Below are 21381 nucleotides of genomic sequence, written 5' to 3'. Positions count from 1 at the left end.
TTGTTGTCGTTGTTCCGATATATATGGTTGTTGCACCATTAAAAGACGTAACTTACACTTGGGCTTGCTAGAATAAGTGGAAAACCTGTTTGTCACTGTTGTTCCATAATTAAAGGAATATACAACAAACGTTTTTTTCCCCACTTATCGCAAGTAAAACAGGACATGTACTATGCCCCATACTTTATATTTTAAAACCTACGTACTATATGAAAATCTATCTATGGGAAACTGAAGTCAGACAAAGGGATTTTGTACAACTGTGGAACTGTATTTTTTTTCCGAACTTAAAATAAAAAAAAAAAAAAAGAAGATTTAATCTCAAAACTGTTTGGAATACACATCCTGTTCTTTGTCTGAATGATTTATTTATTTAACCCAGCTTGTTATGCTACGTTTAGCCGCTCGCCATGTCGCCACAAGCGAAACGTTTTCCATTGTGGCTCAACTATTTTCCGAAGTTCACCACAATGGTGAAGGTGGTTGAAATATGTACTTATGTAAGACCGCCAGCACATTCAGCGTGCATTGGTACATGAGTCAATATAGACTAGTTTAGTTTGATTTAATTTTGCCAAATGAAGGCTCTTTAGCTTGATCACTTAACATATGCATGCCACAAACGGGAGGACAGAGGCTCTAATAGAAACAATCAGCAGACTGGGCTGCTTGTAAAAAACAAACAAACAAAAACAAAAAACCCACATGGCATCCAAACGGGAAAAAAAAAATGTTATAAAACTAATTATACAGACCAATTACCAGAATCACGTTCCAAACGACGCAGCCCAAGGAATACCAGTCACCCATGTACACACAACTAAAATATGACCGTGGTATTAGTCACAGGAAGGTGAAGCAGTCATGGTTTCAAACATACACTCTGGTCACAAAAGAACATTTTCACAGAAGGCAAGCCAGAAAAAGCCAGAAACAAGCAGCTTCCAGATCACAGCTAAGTCCCCCCCACCCCCCCCCACCCCCTTGTAAAGACAATTGGTTGCACCAGAGCTTATTTAGGTATGTCATGGCAAAGGGGGTAAATACTTATGCAATCAATTATTTTCTGTTTTATATTTGTAATTAATTTAGAACAATTTGTAGATTTTATTCTTCACTTTGCCATTATGGACAGTGGCAAAAACTCCTAATCCAATCCAACATGGAATGAAAATGTAAGTCCAAGGGGGGGGGGGGTGAATACTTTTGAGAGCCACTGTATATTTTGGAAATAGTAACAAAGTGGATTCGAGGAAGGAATAATTTAATAAAATAAACACATTTATTATTTTAAAAAGAAGATTCGTCTCACTATGATTTATTGAGTTTTAATGTCAGAATCTGTGCAATATTTTACTGTCAGTAGTCTGTACAATCCTACTAATATTATTAATTACATTAGTACAATCTTGTGTCACCAGAGCTGCGGTTGGTCAGGGAGGCATTAATATTGACATACACTAATAGCACTAATTTTGCTTTACCATTCTGTAGTGAAAAGAAAAACAAATCACAATCAAAATAATGTAAAGGATTATGCAGTACATTAATATCAATGCAAACTTATTCAGAATTTAGGAAATCTGTAACGTTTTTACATGTGGGACTAAGTTTGGCATTTATTAAATGGGAATGAGAGTTCTACTGCAAATTAAATATAATATTTATGTCTATTGTAAATGGCAAGGTCTGACGTTATTTGGCAAATATCTGGATGTTCTCAGATATAATACACATCTTTTTCCCTTGCTGAAACAGTATGTTTATAACTTGTTTATAGTATTGTTAAGTGACTAAAGGTTTTCCATGTGGCTAAAAAATGTTCAGTTAAGGTTAAGGTTTAATAATAAAGATCTGCAGTGGCTTGCAAAAGTATTCAGACCCCTGACCAATTCTCTCATATTACCGAATTACAAAGGGTACACTGAAATTTTGTTCTGTTTGATATTTTATTTTTAAAGACTGAAACTCAGAATCAATTATTGTAAGGTGACATTGGTTTTATGTTGGTAAATATTTTTAAGAAAAATAAAAAACTGAAATATCTTGCTTGCATAAGTATTCAACCCCTGTGCTGTGGAAAGTCTCAGTTTGCACCAATGAAAGAAATTGCTCTAATGAGGGCACAATTACCTTAACATTGGCCTCCACCTGTGAACCATTAAAGTTGCTGTCACATTTTCTGGATAAAGACCCCACTGTTGAAGGATCTTTGGTAAGGCTGTGAATCTGAAGGAAAATGAAGACCAAAGAGCATTCTACAGAAGTTAGAGATAAAGTAATACAAATGCATAGATTAGGAAAAGGGTACAAAATAATATCCAAGTGTTTGGATATCCCAGTGAGCACAGTTGGATCAATAATCAGGAAGTGGAAGCTGCATCACACCACCCAGGCACTGCCAAGAAAAGGCCGTCCCTCAAAACTCAGAGCTCAAACAAGGAGACTTGTGAGAGAAGCCACAGAGAGGCCACCAATCACTTTGAAGGAGCTACAGAGTTCAGTGGCTGGGAGTGGAGTAATGTTGCACTAGTGAACCATATCAAGAGCTCTGCATAACACTGGCCTGTATGGGAGGGTGGCAAGAAAGAAGCCGTTACTCAAAAAGTACCATCTGAAAGCACATCTGGAGTTTGCCAGAAAGCATGAGAGTGACCCAGCTACAATGTGGGAAAAGGTTTTGTGGTCAGATGAGACCAAGATAGAGCTTTTTGGCCAAAACTCAAAGTGCATGTGTGGCGCAAACCTAACACTGCCCATGCCTCAAGACACACCATCCCTACAGTGAAGTATGGTGGTGGCAGCATCATGCTGTGGGGATGCTTCTCATCAGCAGGGACTGGGCATCTTATTACAACTGAAGGAAGAATGGATGGAGCAAAATACAGGAAAATACTGCAAGAGAATCTGCTTCAATCCGCTAAAAAACTGAAGCTTGGGAGGAAATTCACCATTCAGCAGGACAATGATCCCAAGCACAAGGCCAAAGCAACATTGGAGTGGCTCAAGAACAAAAAGGTGAATGTCCTACAGTGGCCCAGTCAAAGTCCTGATCTCAATCCCATTGAGAATCTATGGCACTATTTGAAAATTGCGGTCCACAAGCGTCGACCAACCAACCTGAACAACCTGGAGCAAATCTGCCAAGAAGAATGGGCCAAAATCACTCCAACACTGTGCGCAAAACTGGTACATACTTACCCCAAAAGACTTAAAGCTGTTATGGCAGCAAAAGGTGGCTCTACCAAATATTAATGTGTGGGGGTTGAATACTTATGCAAGTAAGATATTTCAGTTTTTTATTTTTCTTAAAATTATTTCCCAACATAAAACCAATGTCACCTTACAATAATTCATTTTGAGTTCAGGTGTTTTAAAATAAAATATCAAACAGAATGAAATTTCAATGTACCATTTATAATTCAGTAATATGACAGAACTGGTGAGGGGTCTGAATACTTTTGCAAGCCACTGTGTGTGTGTATGTGTCTATATATATAAGGGCTGTATTAGAAGGTTTGTTAACAGAAATTGTTTGACAATGTGTGACTACTATAAATTCCACATTAAATGTCACTCACATGCAAAATCCGATCTTTTTATTTGTACAATGCATGTTGCTAAAACAAAAGTTGTATTAAAATCCAACCATATCGTAGCAACTCTACATGGTGCCGCTGCCGTGTATGGAGCAGGGCATATTATCTAAAGCACTGCAGGGGGGAACCTACAGCGGTTGTAGTGCTTCAGTAAAATATGTACTGAATCCCTAGTGTACAAGTGCTATTGTAGAATATGTTTGAAAACAAACAAAATATACGCTAACACTAATAATTTTAATTTTGAAAAACTGAGCACCGTCCATCCCTCCCTCCCTTCCCCCTCCAGCTCGTGTTAAACCTAGGCAAATTTCTTCATTCAACATCTCGACAGCAAAGCGCTGTATGGCGTAATCTGTATTGAAAGAAATGTCATCTCAAAACCCCTCTGCTGTTTGGGATTTTTTTTTTGTTAAATGCCCAGACGACCAAAATAAGAGTTGAATGCAAACTGTTCAAGTGACTGTTGATGTATCATGGAGGCACATCCAATCTCTGGGGCCACTTTACAATCGTAAATTCATATTATTATTATTATTAGTAGTTGTAGCAGTAGTAAAATGTGACTGACTGATAACCTGCTTGGAACGGTGACTGTTAAATTAAGTTTGCATTGCTTAAAATTTTTAAATGTCTATTTAAAGAAATACACTCAAGTCAAGTAATTTTTTAACAAGAAAAATAACTTTAAAGTTTTAAAACAAACACAACACACTGGTACTACAGTTCTATCAGGCACTACCTCACTGGAAGTAGTGTTCACTCCAGCTCACACAGGCTCAGCAAAATAATGCTGCATTAGTTAGTTGCAATGAACACAGTGCCTCACCGATTGACAAAGAGTGAATAAAGAAAACGCGCCCATATCACCTTAAACCACGTGATCTCAGTAATTATGATATAGAAAAATGGTTGCGGTTTCAAAACCATAGCAGTTTATACCACGGTTTATGTAAAATCTCTATTAGCAACAAGCAGTTCTCATGACAAACTGACACAAATTTCTGTTTCAGTGAATTTATGTGCACTGTTAAAGCAACAATACTTAGGTAGACCACCATTTGCATTTATTGAATAGACTCCAGCATGCTGCACCTCTAATGTCTTTTGAAGCAACAGGTTCAGCAACAGAAGCAAAGGACTAGCAGTTTTAGTTCTCACCAAATTTTCTGTGGAATGCATAAAACACATCTGATTTGTGTTATAAGTTAGTGTTTGAAGCTTCAAGAAATTGAACATGGCAAAGAGTAAATTGGCATTTGCTTTAATTTTCAATTCACATATTCAAATTCTCAGAAATGCTTTTTGGCAGTGTATAGAATAGCATTGCATTTCAAAGCAAGTCAGCACACATTTTGAATAACTCCATCATTGTAATCCTCAGCAGGGAAAGGAGCCCCTTGCAATATAGTAAAGGCGGTTGTACGCACGTATGCATAATGTCACACATCGCAATTTTCCATTAATCTGGTAAACCAGATTTTCATTTGTGATGAAACTTTGTACTAACATTATTTAGCACAATTGGGAGTATCAGATTTTAGGGTGGAGTATATGGAGGTGTCCATTTGTTGTCACACTTACATTTTTACATGTCCTGTATCTTAAGAATCTAGTTCTTATTAAAACGTACACATTCTTTAACATGTCACACTATCTTGGGAATCACATTCAGGAATCGTTGAATTGCCATTTCAGATTACATTCTCCTTTGTACATGCACCCGACTGACACATTTCAATAATAACCATGGTCCTATTTTTCGAATAATCAACTATTAAAAAAATTTAACTGATCATTGCAGTACTGAATATTAGCTTTTACATTGCATTTTGCATTGTTTAACTAACATAAATGAACCGCTGTCCCACAGGATCCCAGTGGAAATAGTTGAATCACAGGGGACATATCCTACCAAGTGAGAATGGAAATGCAACCTTGTGAACTAAAACAAAAGCATCCGCAGGGGCATAATCTAAAGGGTCACATCCGATGGTTTATAAACATGAACTAAAATGGATATATGAAAAAGCTCTGTATCGCTGAACTGTTAAAACTACAGTAGTCATAGTGGTAATAATAATAATAATAATAATAATAATAATAATAATAATAATAATAATAATGAAAGAAAATGGCTTTTAAAAGCCCTGGTTATTACTTATTTAACCCAGAGAAGACAATAGTTAAACCCAATGAATGTGTATTTTTTGTAGAATTAATTTATGCCCGTTTGGTTCTCATTTCGTGAACTGCGATACATATTAGGGTTTTCAGAAAAATAAAGAAAATTAATCAAAATGGTTAGCTTGCTATATCCAGGCAAACTTCCCCAATTTTTTGTTCCCCTCATAATGGTAACATAAGAGCATAGAAACCATTTAAATGCACTGACTCTTGTAGAAACAGTAACCAGTTCATACAAAGCCTGTGTAAAATAACAGTTTTTTGCCTACAGGGTTCCCAAAGGTTTAATACTGAAACCAGAGTCAGGAGTCTCTAATTGTAAGTGGACATCCTTTTTTTTTCTGGAATTGGTTCATAATTGTAAATTCAAAGTGCGACAGACACAAAAACAGTTTAACATAAGCGTCTCTTTACAAGGAAAGCAACTTCCATTAGAAAACAAAAACAAAAAATGAGTTGGATAATAATGGTGCGTTCTGTTATAAAAGCACAGGCTTTTTTTTTTCTCTATTTTAACATGCCAGAGCAGCACAATATGGGAACGCCCCATTCATTTTAAAAGCTCTGTGTAATTACACAATATGACCAAATGCTTTTTTTTTATTATTTTTTAAATGAATTGCAGAGAGGTAATCATTGTGTATTACTACTGAGTTTGTTAAGAAGGATGGTATTGTGTAAAGATGTCACTCTCATTTAAATTACATATGTTTCAGGAAAAACATTAAGTTACATGTACATAGTAGATCCATTAAAGGTGAAGCGACTTCCGTAGTAGATATTTCATTTTTGCTGTCACTTGTAGGCAAAATCCCCATCTTTGGACCCTTGTTCTTTAAATTACACAAATAGAAATTGGAGTTTGTGAACAAAAACAAAGCATCCCTTGGGATAATCGTTATGCATTAACTACACTGTATGTACATTATGTATACTGTATAATATATAGATATATATATATATATATATATATCTATTATCTTATATATATTTATATATAATATATATATAATATATATACAACTACACATGGTGTGTGTCACACACACATATATATAAAATTAGGGGTTTTAATCGTGGCATTTTCTTTTGATCAATCACAACTGATTAATCTTATTCCTCTTGTATAACATGCAATTACAGTGAAACTGCATTAAATTGTACTGAAAGACAATTAAAAGTAACACTTCCTATTAATGCTATTTTTTAACGCATTTATCACATCTAACAGGCAACTCTATTTACTTTACCGACAACTTGACAGTAACTTACAGGGATTCAGAAGGGACCCTTTGGTGCTGCATCAAAAATCCTGCAATTGCCTTATAGCTGGATAGTGTTTTTGGAGGAGAGTCTTGGTGATTGTGATTGGGTGAAAAAGGGGGGGAACTTTAAGAGTCCAAATTTTAATTGGGCTGAACTGTCTTTCATACAGAGGTGGCTGTAACCCAAAGGCGCCTCGTCACAAAATCAGCCATTCTGGGGAAGGCAGCTTCGTTTTTTTTTTTTCCCAAAAATCATGTGGATCTGTATCCAGCGGTTTAGGCTTTATCGCCATGTACATGTCCAGCTCACATTTTATTTTGTTGCTTTCAGTGTCCTCCTCAGAATCACTGTCATCAGCGATGTCAAGGAAATTCATGGTTAAATTAATTTTAATATAAGCATTTTCCAGATATTTAATTCAGACTCTTGTCTGTGTGTCATGCTGTGGGGATTGAGTTGTTACTTCAAAGCTGATTAGATAAGGCACAAGCCACAAACTGTTAACTCTTTGAAGGTCACCTTCCAAAATGCTATCTGATTGTAAGGGGTCATAAAACTTACCAAGGCAAGCTATAGCTACAATACAGTTGTACCATTATTGTGTTAAACGTTAGTTTAAATGCTTTAAGAATCATTTTTAATTACATAACTTGTTGACACAAGTTTAATAGTTATTTTAAGTAAGTTTCCCAATAAATCTGAAGTGTTTATTGTGTTTTAAATGAATATTATAAAATAACTTTTTAAAACTTATCCTTTGATTGCATTATGATGTATTTTATATGCTTGTAAATGTAATTTTGTATAGAAAATGGAAGTGAAATTCATATGCTTCTCCAATGAATGTAACTAAAGTTATATTGAATAGGAGGTTGAAATGATAAATGTAAAATCATTTGATGACAAAATAGGCGGATACATTCCATTTCTAACACACCTTTTTTGTCTGACATGCAACTGTCTATCAAATACTGTGAACCAATGAAAGGACTGACAAGGATTTGCTTACAGTACAAGGGAACACCTATACATCGTGTTATTTAAACTAAAAACAAGGATTTTCATTTTGTTTGTGTGCTGCCCATAATTGAGTTTCTAATAAAAACTCACTTAAACAGTTTGTTCTCCATTGACAGTCATTTTAAAGTGATACAGAACTGATAACTATCCATTTGATCTCTGTAAATTAGGAAAACATGTTTGGCATACACTAGGGGTCAAAAGCTTTAGAACACCTCCATTTTTCCAGTTTTTATTGAAATTAATGCAGTTTAATGTCTCAATGTACACTAAAATTAAAAGTATAGAACAAATAAACAATTGGAAATAAAAAATAAATCATGGAATCTTTTTATTTAACAAAATTGAATCTAAATTTTTGACTCAAAGTAGCCACCTTTTGCAGATATATCACCCTTCTGTCCAGTTCATCCCAAACCAGCTCGATGGGGTTTAAGTCTGGAGACTGTGCTGGCCATTCCATGATTTGAAGCCTACCGTCTTGTTCTTTTCTTCTAAGGTAGTTCTGACATAGCCTGGAGGTATGTTTTGGGTCATTATCTTGCTTAGCATGAACCCCTGACAAACTAGGCGTTTACCAGAGGGTATTGCATGGCGCTGCAAAATGCTGTGGTAGCAGTTTTGGTTCAGGGTGCCACTCACTCTGTGCAAGTCGCTGATTCTGGATCCAGCAAAAGAGCCCCAGACCATCACTCTTCCTCCTCCATGTTTGACAGTTGGTGTCACACACCGAGGAACCATCCTTTCGCCTACTCGACGGCGTACAAAAACCCTGCGCGATGAACCGAAGATTTCAAATTTTGATTCATTGTCCTTAAGACCTTCTTCCAGTCTTCAGTAGTCTACTGGCGGTGCTTTATGGCCCAGACAAGCCTCTTTTTCTTATTTTGCCATCTTAGCAATGGCTTTCTTACTGCCACTCGACCTGTCAAACCTGAAGCTCGAAGTCATCTCTTCACAGTTGAAACTGAGACTTGCTTACTTCGACCAGTGTTAAGCTGTGCTTGAAGCTGTTGTCCAGTGAGTCGCCTATCACACAAGCTGTCGACTTTCAGAAACTTATCTTCTTATTCTGTTGTGGCTTTGGGTCTGCCAGACCTCTTCCTGTCAGAGTTTCCTCCAGTTTCCAAGTGCCTTTTGATGGTGTAGGAAACTGTACTACTGACACCTTGGCTTTCTTTGCAATTTCTCTAATGGAAAGACCTACACTTTTAAGGGTTATAATGGTCTGTCTGTCTTCCTTTGTTAATTGCCTTTTTCTTGCCATTATGATAGCAATATACTACTTCCTGCAGTACAATACTGTCCAAATAATGCTTAAGAGGGTATAGTAACACAGTCTGTTCCAACACTGCTTTTATACAGACAGAGGATTTGTAAGTAATCAACAAAAGATGAGACACCTGTAGGAATTGTTAGCATCAACTTTCAAGGCTTAATTTACTTCCATTGCTGCAGAACAGCTGTAAGTTGTTAACCCATTACTTGTTCCCTGAAAAAGGCCTTTTTGTATAACTCTGAAATGTACATTATTTTTCAGTTTTTGGTAACCTAAACTTTTTTTTTTTTAATCTCTGGCAGTTTACCGCTTACCTTTGTACAATTTCAGGTTATTCACTGGACTTAAACTGCTTAAATTTCAATAAAAACTGGAAAAAATGGAGGGTGTTCTAAAACTTTTGACCGGTAGTGTATATTGTAATTTCTATAGTAAGGTGGTGTCAATAGAAAAAAAAATACTGGCAAAATAAATGCCAGAGAAGTCCTGGCCAATAATGCTGCATTATATACGTTACACGCTGTTATTCAAGCCTGTTATTTGGTGTTGTCTAACCCATGTCACGCCCCTACCTCATCCATCTAAACTCCCCTTCATTCCTTGCGTTTTGTTTAGCAGCACTGAGTGTTGCTACCTAAGAATGTTTATTTGTACTTTTTACCACGGCAGACTGAATAGAGGATGTGAAAATACACATGAGAACATCGCAGCAGTCTTCAATATTTGCCAGTTGGTATATTATATAAAATAAGTTTGAGTAAAACAATGAGAAACTAAAGTCCAGCAGACAAATCACTGGCTAACAATGTTTTTACCAGTGTAAGTTCCAAACCCCCCCGTCTCCCAGTTACTTCCAATGAAAAGCTAACCAGAACGAGATATAACTACTAGGTTGCCTTGTTTGGGCATTTAAGTCCTTACCCTCTCGATATCTTGGGACTGAGTTCCATCGTACGCCAGAACCTCTGATGTCTCACTGAAATGCAAAATGAAAAGAAACATTACCCACACTGGAGTAGTATGTAAATGCAGAATTAAACGTTCAGCTCTTTCTGTGCTTATTAACGCTACAGAAAAATTATCCAAGGATAACTAATTCAATTGTTTCAGGTTATTAAATTGGAAATAAATATAAATGATGATCAGTACACTTTAGTAGATTAGTTTACTGGTCTGTAGTTTCGAGTGAAGTTGCAGTACAGAGCACTCTGCAGTGTTGAGTGGAGTTCACTTTCCTATACTACTGGAACGCTCTGCAGTTTCAAGTGAAGTTACAGTATCTTTACTATACGACTAGAGCAGATTGCAATGTTGAGTGGAGTTCTCTTTCCCAGTCCTGTATAAAGGTCTGCATTATTGGTTACTCAAACTAAAATGCAACAAAAAAGATGCCTCCAAACTTACAATTCATTAAAACATACTCACCACTGTATTGTATATGCTAAACTAGATGGTTGCCACTTAGTGCTAGTGTTCAGTTGCTCATCTTGTTTTGATATCAACATAAAACTACAAGATAACCTTACTAATATTGTTTCTCACATTCAATCTTTGTTCGCTTGGAGGACTGTTACTGAAGTGTTCCAAAACAGTGATAAAAAACATGTTGTAACTCTCATCTAGATTCTGGCTACTCTTAATGGATTGAGCTCCATATGATTTACTGGATGATTTCAAACTCTCATGCTTAAAGTTATGTGAATATTTTACAGGACTCTCTAAATGTCCACACTGACTCAGACTATTTTATAGTTTATTTTTGATTAATTGATTTTTCTGTGGCTCCCTATTACTGCTTGCATCCAATTCAAAGCTCTTGTTCTGGCCTATCGCTGTCTCGACCATTTTGCTCCCCCCTACCTCCAGACCATCATTTCTCTCTACAGTCCCTCTTGCCCACTCCGCTCCTCCACCATTGGCAGATTAGCTGTACCCCCTTTCTGCTCCCCCGCTTCCAGAGCCTGCTCCTTCTCCACCCTTGCCCCTCAGTGGTGGAACAAACTAACAACAGATATCAGGACTGCACAGTCCCTTAACCCTTTCTGGCACCTCCTCAAGACACCTGTTCATACAACATCTGTAAACCTCACAACTCTCGACAATACTGGACTATATGGCACCCAACTATACCAGTACTTTCATCAGCTTATACTTGCACTGAACTGCTCCATAACTTGCCATATTCTACCACTGCTCTTATTTATAACTACTTCCTGTATCTTGTATTTGATTGTACTCTTACAGGTATCCATATTCACGTTTTTGTTAATTGAAATAATTCTCAACCATTTATGATACTTTGTGCTTTTAATGGACTTTATTCATATAACCAAATATAAGTTAACTGCTCTTTATTTTGTTATTTGAATTTGATCTTGTTTTCTACTGATTAATGTATTTTATAACTACTCTAATTTCCATTACATGAGAGTAGGTGTTGAAACGTCATGCTGATATTGGACTCTGCTCTAGCCAAGATAAGCACCAACTAAGAAATAGCTTATTTTACTGTAAACTAATGTGATCGTTTCCTTCCATCTGATGATGTAGATATCCTTATGCTTGGTTTTGATGGCTGAAGTGTAATGCTGGCTCCAGGGATCAACCACAGTGCAGCCTCCCTAGCGTATCAACATGATAATCGTCTCGACTGAACTGAGTAGGGTACTTGTCACAAAGACGACAGGAGTGGGTGCCGTCAGACCAGAAACAGGAAAATAAACAGAGAGAGAGATGTAGAGTTTGGTGAAGCTGAAGAGTTGGTGAAGCGTCAGAGCAGAAGGAAGCAAGTTTGCTTCCAGGACAACCTTGTACTTGGCTTGATTCATGCGTCCTTCACAAAGACAAACCTGCCCGATTCCAGCCTTGCTGAAGCACCCCCAGATGAGTCCAATTTTCAGCTTTGCCCAACAATGGTTAGACGGAGACCTGGAGAGGCCTACAAGCCACAGTGTCTCGCACCCACTATGAAATGTGGTGGAGGATTGGTGATGATCTGGGGGTGCTTCAGCAAGGCTGGAATCGGGCAGATTTGGCATGAATCAAGCCAAGTACAAGGTTGTCCTGGAAGAAAACTTGCTTCCTTCTGCTCTGACAATGTTCCCCAACTCTGAGGATTGGTTTTTCCAGCAGGACAATGCTCCATGCCACACAGCCAGGTCAATCAAGGTGTGGATGGAGGACCACCAGATCAAGACCCTGTCATGGCCAGCCCAATCTCCAGACCTGAACCCCATTGAAAACCTCTGGAATGTGATCAAGAGGAAGACGGATGGTCACAAGCCATCAAACAAAGCCGAGCTGCTTGAATTTTTGCGCCAGGAATGGCATAAAGTCACCCAACATCAATGTGAAAGACTGGTGGAGAGCATGCCAAGACGCATTAAAGCTGTGCTTGAAAATCAGGGTTATTCCACCAAATATTGATTTCTGAACTCTTCCTAAGTTAAAACATTAGTATTGTGTTGTTTAAAATTAATATGAACTTATTTTCTTTGCATTATTCGAGGTCTGACAACACCATCTTTTTTGTTATTTTGACCAGTTGTCATTTTCTGCAAATAAATGCTCTAAATGACAATATTTTTATTTGGAATTTGGGAGAAATGTTGTCAGTACTTTATAGAATAAAACAAAAATGTTCATTTTACCCAAACACATACCTATAAATAGTAAAACCAGAGAAACTGATAATTTTGCAGTGGTCTCTTAATTTTTTCCAGAGCTGTATATTTAGGAAAAGTCAAAAAGCACAGGTGCCTAGCTACCAAATCAGTGGAGAAAAATACATTTAGAAAACGTGATGCTCCAAAAAGACAGCTCCAGTATTTCTAGTGTTAAGAGGGGTCAACAGTGATTCTGGAATCCCAGCATCACCCCCCCTCTGTCCCCCATTCAGCTAAGCCTAGCTTACCTACCTTCCTTTACATCAACATTTTTTATTTCTAATGTACTTGAGGTCCCCAACTATGATCTTTTCATCTCAACCAGAGCCAGTTGCTGCTTCTCTCTGCTGCTTCAGATAAGTTCTTCACTGAATCCGATGTCTCTGAGAAACCGGGTTGTGGAGTGTGCCACAAATCCCCAACACACCTCCGCTGGGTAAACCTGGATTCTCCATCTCACTGTTCTGCTTCAGCAGCCAGTTGAGCGTACCAAAGTTTCTTCCTTTCATACGCCTCATTCATAGCATCCTCCAATGGCACTGTTAACTCTACCAGCTGAACAAAGAGTGCTAATCCAGACCACAAGACAATATCACGTTGAAGGTTAGTAGTGGCAATCTCAGATGGGAAAATAAGCTGTTGTCTAACATCTGCCAGCATTTTCCAGTCTATAGCAGCTTCCAGTTGTCCTAGAAGGGTTTTGGTTTTAATACCTTTTCTTGGAGGTTGCACCCCTGGATGGAAGAACGTTGTTCTTCCTTTGTCATATTGCTGGCATTGGTGGCAACCTGTCGGTCATGCTTATCTATAAATGTGATATTTTGTCATGTGATACTTTGTAACAACCAAGTCTCCCTGGATAAGGGCATCTGCTAAGAAATAAGTGTATTTTAGATTGTATTTGTCTAAAGCCTCCTGACTCACGATCGCACTGTAAATTGCCTGCATGTATGGAGGAGCAAAACTTTTAACTTTTTGGGAGAGAGAGCTAATAAAAAGATTGGTTTTAAATCGCTGTTAAAAACAGACCCGGTGACCTGCCTTTTCTGCACCCAGCACACAGTCGCTACGTTGTTATTAGAAGTGGGGGCGAGGCAGGTATCCTGGCATGCACTTGGAAGCTAGCAGAGGAGTGTATAAATGCAAAACTAGATTGGCCCAACATCAATGTTAAAGCACTGGGCGAAACTAGAGTAGTTTTGCCCAGTTCTCTTTTTCAAATTCTGGGCCAATCTAGATTCACCTGATTGGACGTGGGTAAGTACCGAAAAAAAGTGCTAACTTTGGGATTCGCCGAGAAGCCCTTGGTGAAACTAGATTAGCCTGGGAAAAACTAGACTTGCTAGACCGTCAAAATGTCCAATATTTGAGAACTATGTTGCATTATTTACAAAAAGAATATACAAAGTTGTATACTGTGTACTTATGGGTAAAGTGTCATGTCGAATTAAAAATAAAAAATGAGGCAGGATGCATATATTTTACATGAAAAAAATTCGGACTCAAGACTGTCAAATTAAGCGAAGGTGTTGAGTTATCCACCAGTCGAGTTAACAGAGGTTGACACACATACATATATATTTATACAGTGGCTCTAGGAGTTTTTGCCATTGATCAACACAAAAAAACATCCATAATGTCAAAGTGAAAAAAAAATCTGAAATTGTTCAAAATTAATTACAAATACAAAAGAAAATAATTGATTGCATAAGTATTCACCCCCTTGAGTCAATATTTGGTAGAGGCACCTTTGGCAGCAATTACAGCCATGAGTCTATTTGGTTAAGTCTCTACCAGCTTTGCACATATGGACACTGCAATTTTTGCCCAGTCGTCTTTGCAAAATTGCTCAAGCTCCATCAAGTTGGATGGGGACCTTTGGTGAACAGCAATTTTCAACTCTTTCCACAGATTCTCAATTAGATTGAGGTCCAGGCTTTGACTGGGCCACTGCAGGACATTGGCTTTTTTGTTTTTAAGCCACTCCAGTGTGGCTTTGGCTGTATGTTTGGGGTCATTGTCCTGCTGGAAGATGAATCTTCTCCCAAGTCCTAGGTCTCTTGCAGACTTCAGCAGGTTTTCCTCCAGGATTTCTCTGTACTTTGATGCATTCATTTTGCCCTCTATCTTCACAAGCTTTCCAGGCCCTGATGCAGAAAAGCATCCCCATAGCACGATGCTGCCAAATCCAATCCCTACCTTCACGGTAGGGATGGTGTTCTCAGGATGATGTGCGGTGTTAAACTTGCGCCAAACATACCACTTAGCGTTGAGGCCAAAACGTTCTGTTTTGGTCTCATCAGACAATAGAATCTTCTTCCACTTGGTCTCAGAGTCTCCCACATGCCTTCTGGCAAACTCTAGCCAAGATTTGATGTGAGTTTTATTCAACAATGGCTTTCTTTTTGCCACTCTCCCATAAAGGCCAGTTTTGTGAAGCACCTGGGCTATTGTTGCCATATGCACAGTGTCTCAGCTCAGCCGTGGAAGAATGATACTCCTTTAGATTTGCCATAGGCCTCTGGGTGGCTTCTTCTCGCCCGGATACGTAATTTTTGAGGATGGCCTGGCCTAGACAGATTCACAGTTGTGCCATATTCTCTCCATTTCTCACTAATGGACTTTACTGTGCTCCGGGGGATATTCAGTGCCTTGGAAATGTTCTTATATCCTACCCCTGATTGGTGCTTTTGAAGAACCTTATTCCGGATTTGCTTTGAATGTTCCTTTGTTTTCATGATGTAGTTTTTGTTAGGAAATGTACTAACCAACTGTGGGACCTCCCAAGACAGGTGTATTTAACCTGAAATCACGTGAAACACCTTAATTGTACACAGGTGGACTCCATTCAACTAATTATGTGACTTCTAAAGACAACTGGTTGCACCAGGGCTTATTTAGGTATGTCATAGCAAAGGGGGTGAATACTTATGCAATCAATTATTTTCTGTTTTGTATTTGTAATTAGTTTTAAACAATTTGTAGATTTTATTTTTCACTTTGACATTATGGACTTTTTTGTGTTGATCAGTGGCAAAAACTAATTCAATCCAATTTGATTCCACGTTGTAACACAATAAAATGTGGAAAAGTCCAAGGGTGGGGGTGGGGTGAATACTTTTGAGAGCCATTGTGTGTGTGTGTGTGTATGTATGTATATATATATATAATGTTTTGTTAATGGTGACAATTTACTTTTACAGATAATTAACATTTGGGCTTGTTTTTTTAGTGCTCTATTCTCTAAGGCTTGTTCTGTGCCAGTACCAACTTTCAGCACTCTACATAGGCTAGAAAAGCCACAGCATGTGTGGATATACCCCCATGACACGTTATTCCAGCCCAGCATGTGTCAGCCTTGCTGGCTGTATGCTTTACCTTATCTGGGGGAGGAAGGTCTTCTTGTAGGCATCCTCTATGCTCTTCAGGTAGGCCACAGGGATATTCTGTTGTGGCAAAGGAAGAGAAGACATCTTTAACAATAACACTGCAGTGAGACATGTAGCTGCCCGCCACTCTTTATATCCTACTGTGTGTGTTCTGCATCATTCTCTATTGATTCCACTTAAAAATGTTACTGCCATGTTTCTAGTATAATCTCCTCAAGGCTAATTATGGGGAAGCATATTACCCTCTGCAAGCTTACCTATGAGCTTCTGTGAATAGTGCAACAACAATTTGCTTCCCCCACAGCCTCAAGACTACTTTTTTTTCTTTTTTTTTTTCTTTTTTTTTTTTTTAAATGTAAAGTACGGCAAATCATGACCTAAGCAAAATTAGAGAATCATGCAGTACAGGTAATAGGGTACACACCTAGATAAGAAATAGCGTTCTTTAATATGAATACATGAAAAAGATCAGTCAAGTATGAGAACAATTCACACCAGTTTGTTTTGTAGCAGGGAAACATCAATTAACATTTTTACTTTGCATTTTTATTTAAAAAAAAAAAAAAAAACATGCTTTTATTTTGACATCACGGAGTGAACTCGGTGGGGAAAAGATGTCGAATATTATTGAAAATACGTTGGCGAGAAGCTGTGATTTCACTGACTATACTTTTTCAGAAGTTAATGAAAATGATGACTGTAATGGGGAGGACAGTTTTCTTGATGACAGTGGGCTCGTTGTTGGTGTGTGGCATACAGCCTTATCAATTTGAGCCAGATTGCTCAGTAGGTGAAACATACCCAGCTATATAAATTGGTACACAGCTTTGGATAAAACCCTTCCTATAACGATGGATTACAAAACAAATTATGATTTATTATTATTATTATTAATTTATTATATATATTATTATTAATTATTATATTATGTTTAATAATCATAGTTGGTTAAATGCCTTTCTTTTAAATACTCGTTATAGGCTTGTTACTTTTCTACGTTTATTTCTGTTCCCTCTACCTCCCTTTAAAACTGTAACTAGCAGTATTAGTCTATCTCCTTTTCTTAATTAAATCAAGGATATCTGTCGATGTCGAAACAATGAGGTTTTTTTTTTTCTAGCTATACAAAAGATAATTGATCGCTTTACTCTCGTTGTGAAGGACGCAAGCGCTGCACTCTGCATTTTTTCTTTTTCATTTTCATTTTACTTCGTAAAACACGTTCTGTCTGGAGATAAATGTCTTTTTAAACTTAACAAATAACACAAACGCAGAAATAGAAGAAAAAATGATGTAATGAATGATGAGTTTCCATTAATAGTACATTTTACATTGCAATCAGGTGATAGTGTGCTGTACAGTACTGCTTGTTTGTTTTCTAACGTTCTGCATACCGTATCCTTATCTAAAAATATTAATACAATATACACGCCGTGTCTGCTGACAAATATTGTAAATAAACACATAAAACAATAAAGTAAAAATGAACATAGGCTACAATCATTAATATATAATATTTAAAGTACGGATTACATAAATATACATAAAGCAAGGGGCAATACAGTAATACCATTTTATTCTCTCTTTCAAAATGCTGATCTTCCACCTAGTAATTTTTTCTTTAATTTGGGGGTGGAAGTGAATACTGTGGAAAAACTGGGGTCCAGATTCATATTGCCTTCCTCTTTGTGGGTCACAGAAACGGCAGCTTACGCCAGTAAATCTAATGGTGACAGACAAGCAGGCATACCCGCAGACAAGCCCTCACTGGTATCAAAATCAGACCCGCTCAGCCCGCCGTGTTTTGTCAAGAGGCTCACACATTTATGATGAGATGGTATTGATTTCGCTACCGTTGATGCCTTTTTAGTTGAATTGTGGGATACGCATCGACACTCTTAGTCGAGGCTGGATACCACAGGACCAAGCAATCTGTTGTTTCGTAGCACTGCTGCTCAAAATGTGCAAAGCACAAATGTGACCATTTTGTCGGCTTCTTCCAGAATGCTCACGTTTTCTGGACAAATGCTGTCCAAACCCTGGCAGCCTTTGGCCCCTTGTGCAGTTTAAATCTGCCTTCATTTGCATTGCTACAACCACCTGCGACATATCGACAGAACACAATGATCAATTTAATTAGCTGTCTCTCACACACTCTACACCACGAAATAAATGGTAACAGTCAGAAATATGAAAATATGTTCACTCTATGACATCATCGAACCGATTGGTCACGGAAATACCAGTGTGTGAAAAATGTACTTTTAACCTTAAAATGAACCATTTCTTAATACTAAATTTGAAAACTACTTATAAATTCTGTTTTTAGATGTATAAAAGAGTAATTTAGCATAGTTAGGTAGAGGTGTTTGGGTTCCCCTTTAAGCATACTTGTGGCCATAGCTGCATACCTGCGCATCAATGTGTACTTTCTCCCAAATCCATAAAAATTGCGAGTTTAAGGCTCCACTACCCTGTTGAGCACAAGTCTATGTACCATACATATGTCAAAAAAATCTGTCATTGATATAGTTAAAATAAAAGGGGCAGTAATGGTAACTGAAAGAATCGTAGAATGCAGCTGTGTACCAAATTAAAAGACACTGCTGTTTAAACTACAACTAGAAGGGGACTTTGTGAAAAATAATACTATGCAGTATGTGTGTGTCTCTCTAGTGTATTTTTGTCTTTAAAATCAAGTAAAATGTCAGAGTTGTTCCTATTTTTATTTATTGTATTTAGATTTTCCACTGTACAGATCATTGAAATCCACCCCTCTACAAGTGTACTGACAGTTCAGTTTTTACAAATAAATTGTGAAGTCAATATTTCGAAGCATTAGGATCAGGAAACATATCATGTGATCCCAATATTGCAGCTAACTTGGGTCAGGTTAGATTGAAAGTATGTTCCTTAAAAATTAAAATATGAAAATGGTCCAGTGAAAATGCTTATGACATTTGTGGAGGCACAGGCTACTTGTATAATGCATATTAAGATCAAATCTAACTTTGTTAAAAGACAAAAGTAAAGGAGTTAGGGCGAGTATGTATTCATACCAACTAAAAAACACTTTTAAACTGAGCAAGCTACAATGTGCTTTTGGTCTTGTATTACGACAACAAATAACATACCTCTTACAATACGATATATCATCTAAAGAAAGTATTGCGATTCATCAATACACAATGAATTGTTACACCCTGCGACACAGATGGCTGTGTGGTGACGTCAGGCCAGAGAGACACACAAACAAGCAGGCAGGTACTGAGTTGCAAAGGCGTGGCGGCACCAGGTTTATTTAAACACAAAAATAAAAGGTTGTAACAGAAAAAAATGCTCATAGAGCAAAAATAAAATAATACACAAGTCGCGAACACAAAATAATCTTAATTAGGCTAATACGGTGCTGGAGCTTCCAGCACTCATAGCAGTTGTTTTTATTTTCGTTTCGTTGGGGTATGTTTTTGCTTTCCTTTTCCCATCTCTCTCTCTCACACAAGTTCCTCCTCCGACCAACCCACCCGGAACAGAGAAAGCGGCAGGCTTTCAGATTAGCAACAATTAATCAATGAATTAACTCGGGAGATGGTCACCTTCTGCGCAAGGTTTGTGTGTGGATGTATGGAAAGCCAAATTATCATTTAGAGATATCTTGAATTGCATATAAATGTACAGATAAATGTATCTACTTTAATAGTCAATATTTTTTTTTTTTTTACCCTAATGATCAGGAGATTTCATCCATTAACTCTGGGATATTTAATTTCTGTGATGAAGCATGTAGCACTAAGTGATATTAAACAGGTCAGTCTGAAACTAATTACAACGAGAATAAGGAAAGAAAGAACAAATCAGTTTAAAAAGATCACCAGTTGTTATTCACAGTAAAAATAAATACAAAAAAGGTGTATTTTTCAGCAAAGACGATCCCACCAGAAACGTAAAAAAGTCAATCCTGCAGTAAGCTTTAAACACTTTGAAAAAGCACTGCAAAGGAGTGGACTAGGCAGGATACAAGATAAACTTCACTGAGTTACCCTTCTTCCCCCAGCATCTTCTAACATCCGAGACCAATTACTGAGCATTTGGCACATTTTTAAAGTCAAACCTCACTTAGGGCATCTGTCAAAACCAGAACTTTCCATTTGTTTTTTAGGCTTTTCATGCAACACAATTTCAATTCTAAACCCGACAAAAGAAATCCCACTTGCCAATTTGATTGATTGTTATCTCAGAACACTGGCACAGACTGGAACTAATTTGCTTCACTGAAATAAGACTGGTAAATATCTTAATGCAAAACTTGTAAGAAAAGTCAAGCAGACCAACTTTATGGCCTTGAACAGTGTAACTAAGTTTAAGCTTATACTCTATTGGAGTGTTTTGAAGTGAGGGGTACATTTCTATGCTATGCAGTGGACTACTAATATCTATATCTATATATCTATCTATATATATATATATATATATATATATATATATATATATATATATATATATATATATATATATATATATATATATATATATATATATATATATATATGGTACAAGCTGGTACTACACTTGGTTAAAGAATTCTGTTTGCAAACTTTCTTTAACCTAGTGAAGTACCAGGTGTTTTAAAATGAAAATGCATGTTTGCTATAACATGTGGTTTATTAAAAGCTGTACATTTGCAACCTATGTAACTAATGCAATTGCAAAATTTACATAATTATTTTGTTAGCTACAATTAGTGTAAGGTAAAACTTATAAGAAAGTCAAGTAGACACTTTTTTTATGGCTGGGCCTCACTTCCAGTGCACAGTTGAAAAGAAGTCATTGGCTTAACAGAGGGATGTGAGATCGTCAGTGCTCCTGACCGGTAAATCTGTTGCAGCAGTGAGGTGAAGCTCAGATTGGGCATTTCAAAATGGTCAGAAAAAATTATATACTAAATTGATCCCCCAAAAATAAAAGTATTAAACACT

The 21381-nt window shown here is 37.2% G+C and overlaps 1 protein-coding gene across 1 annotated transcript in view; it reads right to left on the bottom strand.

The window, feature by feature from the left end:
• Positions 1-21381, bottom strand: part of LOC121322016 (NADH dehydrogenase [ubiquinone] 1 alpha subcomplex subunit 10, mitochondrial-like) — an 81574-nt gene that overhangs the window by 34193 nt on the left and 26000 nt on the right. The window contains exons 6-7 of the mRNA XM_041261446.1: positions 16395-16462; positions 10273-10327 (exon numbers count right to left, since the gene is read on the bottom strand). Of these exons, the coding sequence (XP_041117380.1) occupies positions 10273-10327; positions 16395-16462 (123 nt within the window). The remainder of the gene's footprint in view (positions 1-10272; positions 10328-16394; positions 16463-21381) is intronic.

This window comes from Polyodon spathula, chromosome 10 (assembly GCF_017654505.1).
Source record: "Polyodon spathula isolate WHYD16114869_AA chromosome 10, ASM1765450v1, whole genome shotgun sequence".
Classification (NCBI taxonomy): domain Eukaryota; kingdom Metazoa; phylum Chordata; class Actinopteri; order Acipenseriformes; family Polyodontidae; genus Polyodon; species Polyodon spathula.
The sequence above is the reverse complement of the archived record's forward strand: the minus strand, read 5'-3'. Positions and strand labels throughout refer to the sequence as shown.